Source organism: Malus sylvestris, chromosome 4 (assembly GCF_916048215.2).
Source record: "Malus sylvestris chromosome 4, drMalSylv7.2, whole genome shotgun sequence".
Classification (NCBI taxonomy): domain Eukaryota; kingdom Viridiplantae; phylum Streptophyta; class Magnoliopsida; order Rosales; family Rosaceae; genus Malus; species Malus sylvestris.
The window spans coordinates 22,228,046-22,247,810 of record NC_062263.1 but is presented as its reverse complement, the minus strand read 5'-3'; the positions used below and the strand labels follow the sequence as shown (position 1 = coordinate 22,247,810).

Genomic DNA, 19,765 nt, shown 5'->3' with positions numbered 1-19,765 from the left:
AAAATCAGGAAAACGACAAAAGAAAACGTAGCTAAAGGTCCAAAAATAGGATCCCATAAAGTGGCATGGAGAGTTCAACTCTTTGGAAAGCAAAGATCCTCCCTTCCCCGACTTCCTCCACCACAACCCGCCACGTGGGTTCACTTGGTTGGTATGTTTTTCAGAAGATACCTGGCCAGTTTGATACTCTTCTCTTCTGGGTGGGTCTTCTTGATCCTTCTTCTGTCCTTTTCAGTTCCCCGAATGAAGATCGTGAATGTTACGATGATTAAAGGTTATGTTACGATCAATCGCTTACTAGTGCATATGTGATTTATAAGTGTTAGATTTTGGTTTATATAACGTCAAAGTTGGTTTATTTGTAACCATAATAAATTTCTCATACGTTTTGTGTGTGTGCGCGCGCGCGCGTGTGTATATATAATTAAGAAAATATACAATTATAGATGGCTAAAACTCTCTAGGTTCATAGGGAAGTTATTGAAGTTACGTTTGACGAAATTTCAAACATAAACGTGAATAAGTTTAATTAGGTGACATGAAATATGTGTATTTACTAGACTTTACATGTGAACAATCTACTCTTTAACGTTGTACAAAAAGTTGAGATTCGAGTATAAGCACTCTCATTCTCAAAACAAAGTTAAATATTAGGTGGAGTTGAAATGATGTAATGTACATGACCCAGAATTCGACCAAACTATCATAGATAATGGTCCAAGGTACTAGTAGTGTCATATAAAATAGGCCATTCATTAAGGAACATTCGGCTCAAAAGATCTAATAGTGTCATATAAAATGGTAAGTTTTGGATGGGTTGTCACATTTGATCAAAAGTTAGTTAAAAATGTACGAATCACGAATGGGTTGGTGATTTATGACCATTGAGACATGTAAGCTCAATCAAGTATGTGAGTTCAATTAGATTTTAATTATATGCAAATACGTGATATGCATGATTGACGACAGCTACAATTTTTCTGGTAGTCAATTCAACCAAGATTCATCTAAATCCAAATTTTGGCAAGGTTTATGCTAAAGCAATCATTTGTGCACGTGTTGGTGATTTTTGACTATTAATACATGTGTAATTGATCATAGTTTATTACATATTTGAACGTGAATAATGTTAGTAAAATTCTTCTAGAATGTCAATAGAATGCACAATTGATGGATAACTAGCAGTAAAAACAACAAATAACAAATATACATCACAATATGACACTAGATTTAAAAGTTAGTTGATAACCGTTGGTTGTTGGTTGGTCGAACTGGACCCTTAATGACAACAAAATTGATGAGTTACTAGTTATTCCCAACATTGAGAAAGAAATGCCACTAGATCAAAAATTAGTTGATAACCATTAGTTGTTGAACTCAAATGGCAACAAAATTGATGCAGTACTAGTTCCTACTCACTAAGTGATCGATCTCCACACAAGTTTGATTATACGTATGAAAATTTTGAGTAAGAACACTCCAATCACGATATTTGTAAGACCTTTCTAAACAACATACATTTTGGTCCCATCAGTATACCCAAATGTTAGAACTGCTCTAATAAAACAGTTCAATTACCCACCTACACTTGTGTAAGATCATTAGCTATATCATCAAACTAAGTAAGTTTTAGACGGAAGTTGCCCGTAAGAATCAACCATGCGGAGTTATTCAAAAACATCTTACATGGTGTGTGGGCCCATAACGGTGTACGAGTAGCATATAATTCCTTCCCTATTCACCCAAATTTTGGTTTTGGGCTCAAAATCCAAGAAAGGTGTGCATCCAGAAGAACAATCCCCTCCAAAAGACCCACCAACTTACGCGATGTACTTGCCAAAATCAAATCATCATTATTTGATAATCACATCGTCACAAAATCATTCTCAAAATTTAATCTTTACTACAATCCAAAACACTTCGAAACACGAGATTTTTCGATGTGATTGGAAATAGATTGTATATTATGTGTTATTATATAAATAGTATGATATGTGTATTAAAAAAATTAATAACCTAAAAAATAAAAGTTTTGACCACTTATATGACAATATATGGCGTATCCCGTGTTCCGGTCACAATAAAAAATTTATCCCCGTAAGCACAGTGTGCTTCCTGTTTTACCCCTGCTAAGTTTGCATATGAAGCGGGGCTCATGTTAGCAAACAAAATCTTATCTTAATCCAAACCCATCTGCCTTTTTATCCCCTTTTCCCACTCCACTGCAATTCCTGATCCATTTTCCAATGGCATTGTCAGATCAGACCTTCTTCCACAACTGCCTTATAGCTCTCTACCTCATAGCTCCCCCAACCTTCATCTCCCTCCGGTTCCTCCAAGCCCCATACGGCAAGCACCGCCGCCCGGGTTGGGGCCCCACAATGTCCCCGCCCCTCGCCTGGTTCCTCATGGAATCCCCAACTCTCTGGCTAACCCTCCTCCTCTTCCCCTCCGGCCGCCACTCCTCCAACCCAAAAGCCCTTTTGCTCATCACCCCCTTTCTCTTCCACTATTTCCACCGCACCTGCCTCTACCCGCTCCGCCTCCACCGCGACACCGCCAGTTCCAAATCCTCCGCCGGCGGTTTTCCGGTGAGCGTGGCGGCGATGGCATTTGGTTTCAACCTGTTGAATGCGTATCTGCAGGGTAGGTGGATTTCTGAGTACAAAGATTATGAATCTGACGGGTGGTTTTGGTGGCGGTTTATGGGTGGGTTGGCGGTGTTTGGTTATGGCATGGGTGTAAATATATGGTCTGATAGCGTCCTTGTAGGGTTGAAAAAAGAGGGTGGGGGGTATAAAGTGCCAAAAGGAGGGTGGTTTGAGTTGGTGAGCTGCCCAAACTACTATGGGGAGATAGTGGAGTGGGCAGGATGGGCAGTGATGACGTGGTCCTGGGTAGGGCTGGGGTTTTTTCTTTACACGTGTGCAAACTTGGTGCCTAGGGCACGTGCGAATCACCGGTGGTATTTAGAAAAGTTTGGAGAGGATTATCCCAAGGGTAGAAAAGCTGTCATCCCATTCTTGTATTGAAAGGCCTTTAGTTGATCTAAAAAACTAATTGAAAGCTTTTTGGTTTTTTCGGTTATTGGTATTATTGTTGTACTTTCTTTGTTAATGTGAATGCGTTTAAGCGTTAATCAGTTAATAGGACACTAATAATTTGTTGGTGCTCACTTTCTAATATATCTCACGTATAGAATCGATCATTTTTTAAATCACCATTCAAAGAAAATCCCAACAAAAGTTCGCTCCAATTTAAATGGGGACATACATAATCTTCAAAATAGCAAAATATTCACATCAACGAATAAATGACTGAACGATTTCTAATTTGGGCGGAGATTTATGAGGATGATATTGGATGAAAACTGGAAAAAAAAGTAAACAGTTTAAATCATGAGGTTAGAATGTGGACTTGGCACAAACAATGATTGACAGTAGTCACTAACATTAGTTGTACAAAATGAGCTTGATAAAGGGTGGATATTGCCCATCTCACTAGTCACTTAGAGATCTTTACCCATCTTATTTTGTACAACTAATGTCATCAATGACTTTGTCAACTTTTCTTATAGTGATGTGAAGTGGTAATCAAAATGAATGATAATCTACAATATTCCTTCTTTTCAGTGACAAAATTGGATATAAAGGTAGGTTACTAAGGCCTTCCACAATAATGAGTAAGTGTGGGAATCAAATAACCTGAATTTGATATATATGATACTATCAGTACACTAGTGTGAGTTCAATATATTGATCATAGTTCAACGTTGGTATCACACTCAATTTTTCCTACCCACTGTAAGAATGTGATTCCCACGAGTTCAATATATTAGAATCTCACTCAATTTTTCATTTTTCCGGCCTATTGTAAAAGGGCTAAAAACACAATATCTTGTAAGTGCATAATCTGAGACTCTGAGCTATTTTTACAGTGAAAATGTGGAAAGTAAAATTCATCTCCAACCAACAAAACGTTGACGGGAAAAAGAGGAATCAAACCATCTTGGACATGGATGTATGACTGAATGCGATATTTAGAGAGAATAAACTCAAATTGATCTGAGTCCAACGAAGCTTGGTTCTCAAGCAATCAGATAGCAGCCTACGTATGCTTCGGAACAAGAATTTCGTGGCGGCCAATATGGATGGTGACCGACATCCGCTTGTGCCGCCACAATATTGACCAGAGCGAAATTCTTGTTCCGAAGAACAGAGTAGAAGAGTTCAATGAAAGAAAATCTAGAACAGCAAAAGATCTATTCAGCACTGCAACTTAGGCATATTGCCTTGAAGATAAAAGCACGAGGGGTTAAGGAAAGATAAGTATCGAAAACGATTTATTAGCCTCCCCACACAATCTATACAGAGCGATCCGAATCTATAAAAAGAGAAACTCAAATGATTTGGTGTCTATTTATAGAAACAGAATTGCACTTAATTGAAAAAAAAGAAGGGAAAAACAAAAAAATTATAGAAACCTAATATAAATTTAAAAAGTTCAGGCAGAAAACTATGGAGCTAAGATGTGTCTCCTTGTTCCTCGAAAATGCAAAACTTGTACGCTATTGCAAGATGTCAACATATACTAAAAGGCAGTTCACAACAGCTTAAGGTTACCCTATTTGTCCACTTTTGGCACTTCCATCTGTTTCGAACAAGATCGTCTTCCGGGCACCATATCAGCAAACAAGCCGACTAAAAGAGAAGTACTGCAGAAAAGCATAGGCTAATAAGTGAAAATTGAAAAGGTAGACTTCCCAATAAAGAACATGTAGGACTACAACCGAAAATGATAAGTTCACTCAGTTTTGATCATGCATGATACCGTTAAAAATTGTTATTTCATAATTCAGAGAGGAAACATATCAAATGATAAGCAAAAAGGAAAATGTAGTGCGTCACTCATTAAAGAAAGAGGGGAAAATAGATGAACTCACATCACTCATTAAAGAAAGAGGGGAAAATAGATGAACTCACATTAACCGAACGTGCGATTTGCACCCACTACTCTAGATGCATCAAAGGAGAAAGAGTCTTCATCGTCCTTCTTCAGACTTTCATTCGATCCAACAGTTTGGGAAATCTCGGCCTTCAGCTTCTCATGCTTCTCTTTTAAATTTGAAGATTCCACAGCTGCTGCTAAGCTTTGTTTGATTTGTTGCTCCAATGCCACGATTCTATTTTTGGCTGCTGAATCGGGTGTTTTCCCTGCCTTTGCTATCTCCAACTTCAGTAGCTCAACTTTGTCCTTCAGGTCTGTTGTATTGATCACACTTTCAATCCTCTCATTAATTTCTCCATTCAATTCTTCGATCTTGTTCTTAACTTCTGAGGGCAAAGTTTGCTCAACGGGCTCTTTTGCTTTTAATTCAACATCCAAACCCAATGACTTGAGGACATCAATAAATTCAAACTCCAGCTCTTTCTTCAATTCCTTGATTTTCTCCCTCAGGCTGTCATCCAAATCATCAAACTTAGACACCCCAGAGTTTTCAACCTCAACCCTAAGTGCCACAACCTTCTCCTTAACATCTTCCCGATCCATGATCTCGCTGAATTTCTTGTTAACTTCCTGCTTCAGTTTTGCAGCCTTCTTGTTGCTCTCGGCAAGATCATATGCTTTTGACAATTCCTTCAACATGTCGAGTTTATATTTTAGGTCTTCATAATTAGGAGCTGTCAGCAGCCCTTTGTTGAATTCCTCCCTAAGCTTATCAAGCTTTGCTTTTAGAGCTGGATGCAGGAGTTGGTTCTGTGCATTTACTTTTGCAAATTCTTCTCGCAAAGTGGCAAACCTCTCTTTCAAACCCAAGGATTTAACTGCCTCAGAAAATTCAGTATCCACTTCCTTTCTCAGTTTTTTTATCGTCTCAGTCAGTGGCACCAATGGAGGCTCATTAGAAGATTCCTTGGCTTTCAAGATTTGCTGTTTTACCTTTTCAACCTCACCCTCCAAATCTACAACCGGAGTCTTCACATAGACAGGCTGCTCTTTTGGTTTCATGTTCTTTTTCTTCTTTGGATCTATAGGAATTCCTTCTTGGAACCCACCAATTTTCCGGAACTTCATCATGCGATGCTTTAGTAATGCTTCTGTGTCCAACTTATGGAGCTCCTGAACATAACCAAAGACATAAGTTAGAATATGATAGCATAAATTTAGTTTTTGTTGAAGAGAAATCACTTACATCCATTTCTTTGTTAATTGCATTTTTGATCTGTTGAGAGGTCCATGCAGGATCCGCATGTGCGCCGCCAAGCGGCTCCTGTTAAAGGGGAAACAAATTGAATCTTTAGATACCACATTAGCAACACTGACCACTAACAAAAATAAAATTTGCATAAATCAGGGAATGTTCTTTCTTGGAATGTCAATGTTTCCAATGAGACAGGGTACGCTTGGATAAAGAAAAAAAGAAAACAAGTGACTTTGAGTAAAAGAATCTGTATCAGGTTCCCGCCAAAGGCAAAATAATAGAAAAGTTTAAGCCAGATTGACAAAATTGAACAAAGACTAACAAGAAAAGAAAATTCATAGCTAGGAATGACCTTTTCTAATATATCAACGATTCCAATGACAAGGATGAGTTTGATAAAGGAACAAAGGAATGTCATCAAGCACACCCCAAAGAACACCGCAGAAATTTTTTAAACAAAAATGTCATCAAGCTACCATGTTTCTTTGAGATATCCGCATTCTTAAAATAAAAGAAACATATAGAAAGCTAAAATAGTAGGATTTGCAAAACATACAGGGATGATGCCATCTGCAATTTGCAGTTTGCACAACTCAGTTGCAGTAATTTTCAGCTTTTCAGCAGCCTGCAGAAAAACGTAAGTTTTAGTAGTCTATAATCAACTAATCAATTCAAGATAGCCAATGGTAAATGTCGCATAGACCTTTGGAGAAGCTTTAGAACTCTTCCACAAGATTGCTGCACATGCTTCTGGACTAAAAACAAGAAGAAAAGAGAAAACCCGAAAAGACAATAAGTTATTTTGATGCTTAATGGAACGTAAAAAGAAAAACAAGCCGGAAATAAATTGCTAATCTCCTTATATATAGAACTCAATATTTCTCAGATTAATCTGGATATATGGCATGCCTACAGTCTTTGCCTCCTTCCAGGGAAGTGACCCCTTTAGAGATATATCTTACACAGTTAGTATACCTTGTACACTGTACACCACCACATGAGAATCATCTGGTGACTCAAACAATGAAGAAAAGACGAGCATGTTTCAATTTGAACAACTTCCCCAAGAAACTGAACCAGACAACCAAATCCAAATTACCTGGCAACATAGAAAACTGCATTTTCAAGCATTAGTAATGTATTAGCACAGCCAATGGCAAGGGCACCACCAGAGCCACCTTCTCCCATGACAATAGAGACAATAGGTACTTTCAGACCAAACATAGTACGCAAGTTGTGAGCTATGGCTTCACCCTGAATGTTTGTAAAACAAACAAATTAGATGACCCAGTACAAAATCTAAATAAGAACCATGTGGAATTTAAAGTACAACTATGACATACTTGGCCCAGTTCCTCAGATTTAAGGTCTGCATATGCACCAGGCGTATCGATGAAAGTAACAATTGGGAAACCATGGTGATCTGCATAGTACATCATGCGCAGAGCTTTCCGGTAACTGCATGTTGATAGTGTTCCAAATATTAAACTTCGGAAAGCAGATTAAGTAGGACATGAAAGCTAATTTTATATCTGATCAAATGCACAATTATCTGTCATTTTGCGTACCCGTGAGGAGTAGGCATCCCAAAGTTACGCATAATATTCTCCTTCGTATTTCTACCTTTCTGGTGACCCATGAACATATACCTTCTACCATCTATAGTTCCTATACCAGTGACAATAGCAGGATCATCATACCCTGCTCGGTCCCCATGAAGCTCTACAAACTGTACAAGTTAAAAAAAGAAACCATTTAGTGTGCAATTATTTCCACCACTTGCAAACCCACTAATTGACTCATTTTTTAAAAAAGGGAAATTAAAGATCAAATCGACAATATGCAGAAAGTCCGTAAGCATGTAAAGAAATCAGTATCAGACCTTATCAGTAATGTTAAACACATGGTCAAGGAAAGTTGGCCTGTTTGGATGTCGTGCAATATTCACACGTTGTATAGGAGTCAGATTCGTATATAAATCCTTTAAAGCCTGAAATCAAAAGATGTAGGTCCGGAAAAAACATCAGAACCAGAACCAGAACTGGACAGGAATCAAAATATGTACATTAGCTACTAATTCTATAACTGAACGAGAACCATGCATTTATTCATCAAACCTGGTTGTATTTATTCTCCAGTGAAATAATTTGATCACTGAAGTCCAGCCCAGTTTCGTTCGCCATCTTCCGCACCTGTGATCAATAAATCTCTCATTAAAACAAAGCTTCTAAAGCATGACAATTTGTCAAACAAACGAAAAAACTTAAACCAGCTAGAAGGCTTACATCAATGATCTTCTTTTCGATATCAACAAGCGGCTTCTCAAACGGCAAGGTAACCGGCTTGGGCTTCTCCTTCAGCGGCTTGAAGTGAGAGAGATGAGTGAGCACTCCACCTTTGACATTCGGATCGGGATCCTCAGGCCAGGGGTACTCGTGCTTCTTCACCTTCCTGAGCTTGGCGGCCAACACAACGTTCCTCCTCATGCCCAACCGCACCTTCCCTAAAGCTCTCAACGGAACACCGCCGACGCCATTACTGGAGCTCCGAAAAAGATCCGAAGCGGTGCTTGTTCCAGCAAACGCCAGTGGAGAATGAGATATCGAAGCCATTCTCCGAACCCGAAGGCTAATTCCTCCAAGTTACACACTGATCTCGCCAATAAGATCAACGATTTCCAAATCCAAGATTATCTAGAACAAAAAGTACCAATCAATAGTTTCTGATTCTAATTAGCAGCTCCCCGCCAAAACAAAATCCACATAATTAAACTTAAAAAACTTTAAAATCGAACTAATTGAGCTGATTTTCCATGATTTCAACGGCAAGATACAAACCTTCTCTCCCAAAACCCAATCTTTCCTCCATTTTCCAGTAATCAAGCAGAAAAAAAATAATCGAAAAGGAAAAAAGTGAACCAAATATTCAACGTGCATGAAACAAAAAACCTAATTCAAGTGTTCCAATCGATAGAGATAGTGAGAAATGAAACAAACAGCTGAAATTATCTCGGGAAAATCGAACTTTACCGGAAAGTAGCTGATTGGAGATCGCGCAGAGAGAGGATGAACTGAAAGAGAATGGGGGCGGAGAGAGAGATGAACGAGTGTTGTTATTGGCAATGCGAGGGAGGAGAGAGAGAGGAGAGAGAAATGGCGCTTCGTGGAGATCGCCAAGGAGAGCGACGCAGTTTCTGTTTGGGATTTTCTTTAAGAGCCGAGCGTCCGTGTGTGAATTGGGCGATACTTCTTATGACTTCCGAGTTGGGAGTGAGTTGACTCAGTGGGGGAGGGGTGGCGAAAGGGAGGGACCTGGTTCGAGTTAGGAAAATTATAAATAAATAGCCAGCTTTTTTCGGTTTGGCCGTTGAGGGGAGAGATGATTCTGAGGCACGTGTGGTTCTGGCTCTTGCGCACGTGACTTGGGGCTCGATGCCGTCGATGTTCAAACTCCTAGGGCTACACTCCTAATTATCTTTTTTTTTTTTTTTTTTAGTACATCGATTTTTACATTATGAGGAGAGAGAGCTCGGTTAAGCCACATAATTGGTAGCCTAATTTGGTATCAAATTTGCTATCTACGATATTCGAACTTAGAACATCTCATTTTCAAATGAAAATGAACAATTAATGGACGGTACAATTGATATATGAATGAATCTATTGTGCATTCCTTTTACCCTTGGCTCTTGGGGGTATGGTAATAGTAAATGCGAAGGCGATAGTCAAGACTTTGTATATATAAAAAGGTTTTTCAGATGTTGAAAATAGATGAAAACTAAATATCAATTTTATTTTAAAAAAGATTGTGATTTCTTTTTTATAGGTGATGCACATTTATCATATTATGTGATCACACATACCCACAATGTGTTAATAAGCGTTTGCCTCGTTTGGTAGTGCTTCTATAAAGATAAAGATGTCATTGTTTGATATAAAGAGTTAACAAGGTGTTTAGATTCCAATAACAAATAAAATGCATGTTTGATCCTTAATATTCATGCAAAGTGTTACAATTAAACCTCCAAGAAATCACACAAGAACCTTTCAGACAATCAATAAAAACGCTAAGAGTCCCTCGCGGTAAAATCCGCTTGAATCCAACAACAACATGCTTCTAATAAAAACATTTTCTCCACAACCCTTTGTGTCTAAAAGTGCTTCGTGGACGAGTATTCTCAAAGCCACCCTAAATAGTGTAAATCAAGACATAAAACAAAGACAAGAAGATGGAGCAGATATCGCCGGCCCCTCCAAATTCCAAATTCCAAATAAGTAGGAAATGGCATGACGTGAGTGAAAAATATTTGAACCTCCCTCTCTAATTCTGATCGTTGTTAGGTTATAGGTTGTTGGTTGGTGGACCGTGCCATGCTTGCTATTGGTGTTAACAAGCATCAAATTTGACAAAACTGCAAACTACGATAGTCAAAGTTTGAGTTTTTAATTAAGTGAAGAAAAAAAAAAAAAAAGAGAATATGAGGATGTCAAAACCAACTAAAAATTGGAGTTCATCATGAAAGATGAGATAATGGTAGTTGTTATCATAGTGAATGAAATAATATATAATTTGATTAATGTTTTGTAAAGATGGTTTTTTATTTTTTTTATTTTGTTATATTGGAGGTTTCGAATCTGGACCTATCATACTCTTACTTATTACTTAACTCACTCTCACCACTAGGCTAAACCTCAATGACTTTAGCAGCTTGACTCCTAACTGGCTTATTGCACTACACATTGTTGGGCTAGTTGAGATGTGTGTTTTGTTGGGCAATGCTGAGTTTAGCTAATGTGACAGTATATAAATGGTGATTATGTTGTATTTATCGATATGTTGCATTGAACTGTCAGCTCATACCCCGCTTTAGCAATGCATCAAAAAATGTTTTGTACGCGTAATGGGTAGGGCTACCTATTGAAAATGAGTGTTGCCTCTCGTTGTCCGGCGCGGTACCGGCGTCAATGAGGAATGCTACCTGAAGCATGAGGTTTACCATGCACAAATACTTTCCTCAAAGAGAAGGGAGAAGGAAAACGAGGGATGAGATGGAAAACGAGTAAAAAGCCCAGGCCCAATCTGTTTATAGGCGGGACTGGGCTACCCGCGAGTAGGAAATTAAAAAGCCAAGGCCCAAACTACAAACGGCTTCGTCTCGCAGACTACGACGCCGTTTCAACCCCCACGCATTTGCTTTATCCGGTCTTGGACTTCACATCCATCCACGGTCGTCGTCCCCGAGCAGCTTTCTCCATGGCAGAGTCAATTCTCGAGCAGCTAAGGAACGGAACTGCTCGGTTCGAGCTCGCCGCCTCCCCCGTCCTTTCAATTTCAGCTTCCAATTCTCCGGAGAACCCAACGGCGCCGTTCGGGGACCACAGCCACCGGTTCTTCGCTAGAATTGGACCGTCACTGTTAATTTCCCACTCTATTTTTCAGCATTTCGTCGTTTTTAGATTTTCGTTTAATTTTGTTTGACTTCATAGGAATTAAACCCTAAAGTTCGTACCTTTTCGTTTTTACAGAGGCAGAGGATCATCGGCGATGAAGAAAGTTGAACGTTTATCGGTTCAAAAAGTTACCGGCGACGGACGCTGTTTATTTTGTGCTCTGGTATTTTGTGATTTTTTTACATTTCAGACTTACAACCAGTAAAAGTAAATTTCGATACTTTAGACCACTCTAAAGTACTGGAAAGGGATTCAAACGTGTTGGAATTTATTAGGTTTATTCAGGACTAGAGATTTGATTTGATTTGATTTTGTAGTAGGGTATTTTTGGCATTTACGCATTAGAGTTTATTAGGTTTATTGCTCTATAAATATAGCTTGTAATTTAGTTTGAGAATCATGTTATTCACAATATAGTTTGTTGCGCCGGACTATCTCGGACTGGACTAGCTTCAAGGACTAAGCTGGATTGGCTTAGACTAGACTAAGATGGACTAATTTAGTGAAGCGTTTGGTGCAGTGTTAGACTAAGAAGCTGGATAATAACAAATTCTAATATTATATTATTTAATATATAAATTATTAATATTTTATTATGATCTAGGTGACCGGAGATGACGAGGAGTCTATCAGGAGTGGTTGTTGAGCATGACGAGGACGAGAGAGAGGATAGTCTTAGTTAGTCCCATGGTTATTGGAGGGTCTCGCTAAGACCTCTTAGTGAAGGGTTTTGTCCATGCTAGTCCCCTTTAGTCTCATTAATGTTAGTCCCAGCATGGAACAAATACAGTATTGGACTAACAGTTAGTCCAGTCCAGTCCAGTCCCACTTAGTGAGGGCAAACAAACGCCCCCTTGGAGTTTATGTAGCCGTCTTGACGATTTTGTAGTGTTTGATATTAATAATGTTTCTAGTTTTGTAATCTGTTTGTTTGTTCGTTCATTATGGTATGCGTACTCTGATATTCAACTAAACGTAGGTGGGGGTGGGCACATTATCCTGAACGGAAAGGGATCTTCTCCGGATCCATTCATCCTAATCCATCAAATCAAGGTATCCGTGCTATTAAATTTGATTCAACGGCTGAAGTTATTATAACTTTTAAAGTAGACTCTTATTTGTAGCTGTTGGATCAAATGATAAGGATTTCTTGATTTGATGGATTAGGAGGAAGGGATCTGGAGGATCCCTTTCAATCCTGAACGTCCGCTCAAAGTTATAAAATTTATTCAGGTGAAAGGAATGGCTTTGAATAAAGGGGTTCCTCTTAGCCCAAGGCAAGAGAAAGATGATGCAGGTATATGCTGGATTTTTACGCAAAAGTTCTCAATTTCAATGTGGATTTCAAGGATTTAGAACTTATCCGATGGACGTCAAGAAAAGAAGTGTCGAATTTGTTTGAACATATTATATCAAAATGCTCGATAAATTGGTTGCAAGGAGAATGTTTAGGACTGGTATAGGTTGCACTAATGTTTGGTTTGGAATTTTATTCTTATAATTTTTGGTGGCAAACTGGCAATTGAGAATGACCAAGTAAAGTATTGTGAATTCATAGACGAACTACGGATGGCTGTGAAAGAGGTTATATGCGAAGATGAGGAAGAGCGCCTTAAGTATGAACCTGCTCTGGTTGCAATCACCGTCGATGAGTCCTTAAAGCGGTAAATCTCTTATCTTTTTTTTTTTTTTTACACTATAGAAGCGGTTTCAGGTTTTGTTGTTCTGGCAGGTGCCTTAGTATGTCGTTATAATGGAAATGGGATGTGCTATCCACACACTCATTTTTACTTTTCACACACCTCTTGTTAATTTCTGTTTTTTTTATCTTCTTCAATTCATCCGATCTGACGACCGAAAATTAGAAGGATGTGTAAGAAGTAAAAAAGGGTGTGTGAATATCACACCCCAATGGAAATTAATCTCCTATATTTGTAAATTTCTTTCCGAAGTTACTGCCAGCGCATCAATAGACCGGATTTCTGGGGAGGAGAGTCCGCACTGCTGGTCAGTCAGTTTTCTTGATCAGACTATTTCCTTTCTAACACTTTGTAGCTGTGTATGTATTGTATAAATAGTATCATTGGTTGTCAGCTGTAGATATTGTCAATCAAGTTTTGTTTTAGGGAGGTGGTATCTGAAGTTATCTAATCATTGTAATTTAGCCTTCAATTAAAGGGTTACAGTCCCCAATAGGAGATTATCCATATGGAGGGAGTTGATGTTTTAAACCAAATGCTATTTCTCATATTTGTTGCTGTAATTCGTTTCTCGCAGTTGTTTATGTGAATGTTGAGTTCTCTTTCTCTCTCTCACTCTATCCTGCACGTTTTGTGTGACCTATCACCCTCTTCAATACTGCAGGTGCTGTCAAAGTTATGTGGGCAGCCAATCGCTGTTTACATACCGGAGCATGAGGTATATTTCTCACTTAAAATTCTTACCTTTATTGATGCCAATGTATCATTTATAGTTTTGGAGATAACTCAAAACTAACATAAGAAAAGCTCCAAACCATCAACTTGCTAACTCTTTGTGCACGGAGCATCTTCGTTCATTTCTTTCCCCACCTTATAACCCAATATATAATCTTCTGACATTGGCGTCTGGATATTATTACGAGGGTGGAGATCGTTGGCATTGCACATTTTCTTAGTGTGTGCGTTTATATATCTATTCTAGCAGCGCGTTTTCTCTTCAATTAATCGGATTGTGACATTTACTGTGTTTTAGTTGTGATCTGTTGGTTCAAATATCTTGCAGCATACAAGTGGTGGACGGGGTTCCGGTTTCATTCCGGTTGCAGAATATGGAAGCGAGTTTACTAAAGGTTCTAGAAACAAGGAGCCCAGAAAGGTTGTGAGACTCCTATACAGTGGCAGGAACCATTATGATCTGCTTGTATGAGAGAGAGAGATGCATTTTGTTGTTGTATAACTATCAAGAAAGATTTAGAATTTAATACAAAGTGTATTTTTGTTTTAATTTAATAGCAATGTGTCTTCTTTTGTTTGCCTTTTTTTCTTTGTTTGACACACAAAATTTCGGTTCTTTGACATTTTCGGTTGAGTTACCAAACCGAAACCAGCCCTGTGTACCATATAGCCTAGTCCCGAGTGCTTTCTTTTGAAAGTTCAAAAAGATTATAGGGCTCAAAACTTAATTAAACTTTAAAGAGGCGAGTGGGAAAAATGTTATAAAAGTTCAAAAAGTATCACCAAATTTTTTCCATTTTACAAAGAGGAATGATAAGAATAATTGTTGAAATGTGCATGAGTGATTATCAGTAAATATATGTAAATTTCTTATGTGACTACATATTAATAGTTGAGAGTTGTTTGTTAGAGCATAACCACATTTATATCATATTATTGGCTTTCAAAACATAAATAATTAAAAAGGTAAAAAAATGGGTTACTGCTGTAAATTATTGCTGAATTTTTTTTTAAAACAGTTTTTTGAAAAAGTTGAGACTATAATTGTGTTTGGTAAATGGAAAAAAAGTGTTTCTTTAATTTTTTTTTAAATTATGAGTCCAAAATAGCAAAAAGCAGAAGCAGCTCTACATCTACTTCTGAAAATCTCGTTTTTTTTCACAACACAACAACGCCAAACTAATCCTTAATTATTTACTTTAACTGAATCAAAGCCAACATGATCCTATCCGGATCCTTTTGGTGAGGATTTTGGAAATCCGTGAATCGTGTCCGTTCATCATGATTCATAATACATCGTACGGTTATTTTTTGTCCTGTACTGTTTGTGTTTAATTTTAAATAAAAATATTTAAAATAATTTCTGATTATACGATGTACGACGAACGGATATAATTCACGAATCTTCGGATCCTCACAAAGAGAATCCGATAAGGATCCGGATTCGAATCGAAGTACAAAATACATTGACATATTTGGATCCTTGAAATGGATTGGATTTAGATCTTCCTTCCCACTTCGAGCAAAAACATAAAAAATACAAAAAGCAGGAAGAAACGAACCTTGTCCTCGCGAGTCTTTACACGTGTCATGCACGTGGTTTCTCACCAAAACGCCCTCGTCACATATAAAACGTTAAACTCCCAATTCCATATTATTAAATAAATAAAATAATTAAAATGTAAATAAAACGCAAAATTGGTATTTTTCCTGTCAATTCCTCAATCTTCAATCCTTTTACGCCCTTCTCCCGCAAATCTTCAATCCAGTTTCTACTCAATTCTCAGACACGAAGATTGTGAGAATCTAGGGTTTCCGTTTTTTGTAATTTGGGGATTTTTTTTTACGATGGAAGGGGCGAGCAACGGAGGGATGTTGTACCACGAGGTACAAGAGTCGAAGCTCTGCGCCGTGCATTGCGTGAACACGGTGCTGCAGGGTCCTTTCTTCTCCGAATTTGATTTGGCGGCGCTCGCCTCCGATCTCGATCGGAAGGAGCGGCAGATGATGCTCGTCGAGGGCGGCTCACACGCCGGCGATTTCCTCTCCGAGGAGTCTCACAACGTCTCCTTGGACGGCGATTTCAGTATTCAGGTTAGGTCCCAATTCCAATTCTAATCCTCAAATTTCAATTATTTCTTCCGTCTTTAAGCAAAGTTTCGATTTTTCTGTTTGGAGGTATCGACATTGTCTGTTTTAATTTTTCACTGTAACTTAAATTTGCTTTTAAATTTTTTTTTTACTGATTTATTGTATACTTTGGAACACTTTCGACAGAGTTAGTCTGTGATTTTAACGTTTGATTCAGTGGTATAGTAATCTTTGTTGCATTGGGTTATTGGGTTTTTGAATTTAACGTTTGAGCTAGGGGGGAAAAGTAGAGTCTTTTGTTTTTTCTTTGAAACATTTTGAATATATGATTCTCTGTTTGTTAATTGTTTATGAATGTTTATGAATATATGATGCTTTCCATCTGGGTTTTCTTGTCATGGGATTTGTATTAGTTAATTCCATTATTCCACCAGGAGAAAAGCACTGGGATTTGGCTTTACAAAAGATTGATTAGGTGGTTCTTGAACCTTTGTAATGTTATAAGGAGGAGTGGTGTGGTAATTTTATTCTTTGAGTGCAAGGGAGGGTTTCTGGAATATAACTGGAGCCATGTTGAATTGAGGTTGATCTTGGCATGGCTTTCCGGGGGACGTATGCCTTGAATAATTTTTGGCCAAGAAAAGCTTGTCACGTGGTTGTTTCATACTAGAGCTGATAGTACCGGTTAACTAGCAGTACCAAACAACTTGATTATTGAGTACTATGATTAGTTCTTGGCTTCCATGTGTTTGTGTGTGTGGCCACGTGTACCAAAGGACTCGATCACCAATTACTTTTGATTAGCTGTTTACTTTTATATGTGTGTGTGCGCGTGCGCATGTGCGTGGCCACGTGTTTTGTGGTATTAACTATCTAGGTTTAAGAGGCAAGGATGAAGCTGTATTGTGCTAATATGCCAGACCTGTATTTTAGTAAGACTAACTTGGATGAAAGGCTTTTCACTTGATTATTCCCCTATGTATGCGTGTCTGTACAAATTGGATATGTATACATATGGGATGTTTTAAATGAGGGATAGAACAATTTACGGGTGTAGTATTGTATGAATGATGAAGTTGAGGTCATTACGATGCCTTAGTAAGTCAATCTGTTAATGCTGAGTGAACATATGCAAATGTTCGTACTGAATTATTCTTTGTTCTTCAGTTTTATTATTTTTCACTTGCATGAAAAATTCAAGAGTACCAATACTACTACACTTTACTTTGTCATGGCCTTAACCCTGTGTCTCCCAGTCACAAATCTCTGGTGGAAAATGTGCTTCCTCCAAGGGTATTTTTTGGTTTTGATGTTGATTTATTTCACCAATGGAAGCTTGTAAGCGACTTGGTCCTATATACTTCGTGATGATTACGCTTCGACATGTTTTGATACACCCATGGAGAGTACAACTTCCCCCAGCATGAGCAGATTGTGGTTACCCTAATTGGCGATGAATTGTATGGATATATGACAATGGAAAAGCAAAACAAGCTATTAATTAGGTTCTTTTATATGGACTTATTTTATATGTTATTACGTTGAAATGGATTTGCCTTCGGGTTTCCTCATTTGCAAAATAGTAATTACTAAATTTGGAAATATTTTTAGTTCCGTAGCATTTTATTTTGCTGGGTGTGATTCCATTCCATACCGAGTTCATATATTAGTAATTTAGCTTTGTACTGAATTTCCTTATCATTTTATGCTGCCAAACAAAGTTAGTGGTTATATACAAGTATGTAGTTGGTTCTTTTTTGGTTAATTTACTTTTAAGCTTTGATTGTAACAACAGGTTGCAGTTTCATTATTTTTTATCATGATTATTGCTTTGCAAAAGATTCCAGAATTTCCATGATTTGCAAACCATTGAAGTTTTCATTCGCAGGTTCTACAAAGGGCTTTAGAGGTTTGGGATCTGCAGGTCATCCCCCTTGATTCTCCGGTTGCTGAGCCCGCCCAGATAGATCCTGAGCTTGAAAATGCATTTATCTGTCATTTGCAGGATCATTGGTTTTGTATCCGGAAAGTGAGTGGAGAGTGGTATAACTTCGACAGTCTTTATGCGGCTCCATTGCACCTCTCAAAGTTTTACCTTTCAGCCTATCTGGACACACTAAAAGGCTCGGGTTGGAGCATTTTCCTGGTGAGAGGCAACTTCCCAAAAGAGTGTCCCATCTCATCCTCCGAAGCTTCTAATGGTTATGGGCAGTGGCTTTCACCTGAAGATGCTGAGAGGATAAATAAATCCTGCAACTCCACAAATGCTCAGCCTGAAAGAACAAATTTGAATCCACAATCTTCAGCACAATTTCTATCAAATGAGGAAGCAGATTTGCTTTCAGAAATGGAAGATGAGGATTTGAAAGCTGCTATAGCTGCCAGTCTTATGGATTCTACCCCAGCCATTACCTGTGCTCAAGCCGGAAGCCCACATTATAGCAGCAGAAACCCTCAGGACAGCAACGACAACCCTCAGAACAGCACCCAAAACCCACGAGACAGCACCAACAACTCTCAGAACAGCACCCAAAACCCTCAGGACAGCAACGACAACCCTCAGAATAGCACCCAAAACCCTCAAGACAGCACCGACAACTCTCAGAACATTACCGGAAACCCTCAGAACATTACCGGAAACCCCCAGAACATTACTGGAAACCCCCAGAACATTACCGGAACCCCTCAGAACATTACTGGAAATCCTCAGAACATTACTGGCAGCCCTCAGATCAGCACTGGCAATCCTCGGATCAGCACTGGCAATCCTCAGATAGAAAGTTCAGGGAGCCTTGAGAAAATTGATTGAGCAAAGGAAAGTATATTCTTTCTTAAATTTTATGTTTATGGTTGAGGGCAATGATCTATGTCAGGTTAGACAGTTGATTTACAATCCTTGGTGCAAAGTCATCGCACTTTGCCGCATATACAGCTCTGTTATACTTTATACTTTCGTCAACTCAAAATGTATAAACTTGAAGAAATAACCTCCCAGTTTTTCCATTGGATGATTACAATTTTTTGCATTTTGGCAATGCTTCCTCGAGGCATAAGTCATTGGGGATAAGTTTCTGTCACATTTTCTCAAGGGTCTGGTTTTCTTGCCTCATCTGTTGGGGGTAGTTTTTGAGCGGGAGATTCCTGGCTGTCCTCCAACGATGCATTCCTCTCCTTATATACTGCTCTTCAGGTGACTAGGAAGAGAGGAATGTATCGTTGGTTGTATGCAAGAATCTTTCCTTCTGAAGGTAAGCATTTTCTTTCCATTCCCAAGCTTAGGAGTAGACCAGAAAGAACTAACGTTGACAAGTTTAAACATAATTAAGATAGCTACCTAGTACTACGGTATAGCAGTATTCATTTTCATTTATAAGTGAGAGGTCTTAGGTTCGATTTATGCCAAAGACGAATTTGAATTACATTATTGCTAATCTATTGTGAGATTAAGCTCATCTCGTCTCTCTTAGTATAAAAACTATCGTTTGTTAAACAAAAACCATAATTAAGATAACAAACAAGTACTTAATCAATAATTAAGTTAGCTAGTACTCTTATTGAATGTTACTTTCCTTTTTACCCTTAAGATC

General features: G+C 38.3%; 4 protein-coding genes across 4 annotated transcripts; 3 read left to right on the top strand and 1 right to left on the bottom strand.

Annotated features, from left to right (window-relative positions):
• Positions 1-2,191: 2,191 nt before the first annotated feature.
• LOC126618812 (steroid 5-alpha-reductase DET2) lies at positions 2,192-3,087 on the top strand. The gene has a single exon (XM_050286986.1). It carries the CDS (start codon positions 2,247-2,249, stop codon positions 3,030-3,032), a length of 786 nt encoding a protein of 261 aa, XP_050142943.1. The 5' UTR covers positions 2,192-2,246; the 3' UTR covers positions 3,033-3,087.
• Positions 3,088-4,314: 1,227 nt separating this feature from the next.
• On the bottom strand, positions 4,315-9,517 carry LOC126618810 (acetyl-coenzyme A carboxylase carboxyl transferase subunit alpha, chloroplastic-like). The gene is made up of 12 exons (XM_050286985.1): positions 9,232-9,517; positions 8,488-8,895; positions 8,320-8,394; positions 8,085-8,192; positions 7,771-7,931; positions 7,546-7,660; positions 7,302-7,456; positions 6,906-6,957; positions 6,759-6,827; positions 6,194-6,271; positions 4,983-6,120; positions 4,315-4,714 (listed from the first exon to the last, which is right to left on the bottom strand). The coding sequence occupies exons 2-11, from the start codon at positions 8,812-8,814 to the stop codon at positions 4,984-4,986; spliced, it is 2,277 nt and encodes a 758-aa protein (XP_050142942.1). The 5' UTR covers positions 8,815-8,895; positions 9,232-9,517; the 3' UTR covers positions 4,315-4,714; position 4,983.
• A 1,879-nt stretch (positions 9,518-11,396) lies between these two features.
• LOC126617789 (OVARIAN TUMOR DOMAIN-containing deubiquitinating enzyme 3-like) lies at positions 11,397-14,642 on the top strand. Its single transcript, XM_050285843.1, has 7 exons — positions 11,397-11,616; positions 11,728-11,815; positions 12,886-12,949; positions 13,211-13,316; positions 13,605-13,659; positions 14,017-14,070; positions 14,416-14,642. Exons 1-7 carry the CDS (start codon positions 11,456-11,458, stop codon positions 14,557-14,559), a joined length of 672 nt encoding a protein of 223 aa, XP_050141800.1. The 5' UTR covers positions 11,397-11,455; the 3' UTR covers positions 14,560-14,642.
• Positions 14,643-15,746: 1,104 nt separating this feature from the next.
• Positions 15,747-19,204, top strand: LOC126619891 (ataxin-3 homolog). Its single transcript, XM_050288313.1, has 2 exons — positions 15,747-16,181; positions 18,067-19,204. Exons 1-2 carry the CDS (start codon positions 15,936-15,938, stop codon positions 18,985-18,987), a joined length of 1,167 nt encoding a protein of 388 aa, XP_050144270.1. The 5' UTR covers positions 15,747-15,935; the 3' UTR covers positions 18,988-19,204.
• The last annotated feature ends 561 nt before the right edge of the window (positions 19,205-19,765 follow it).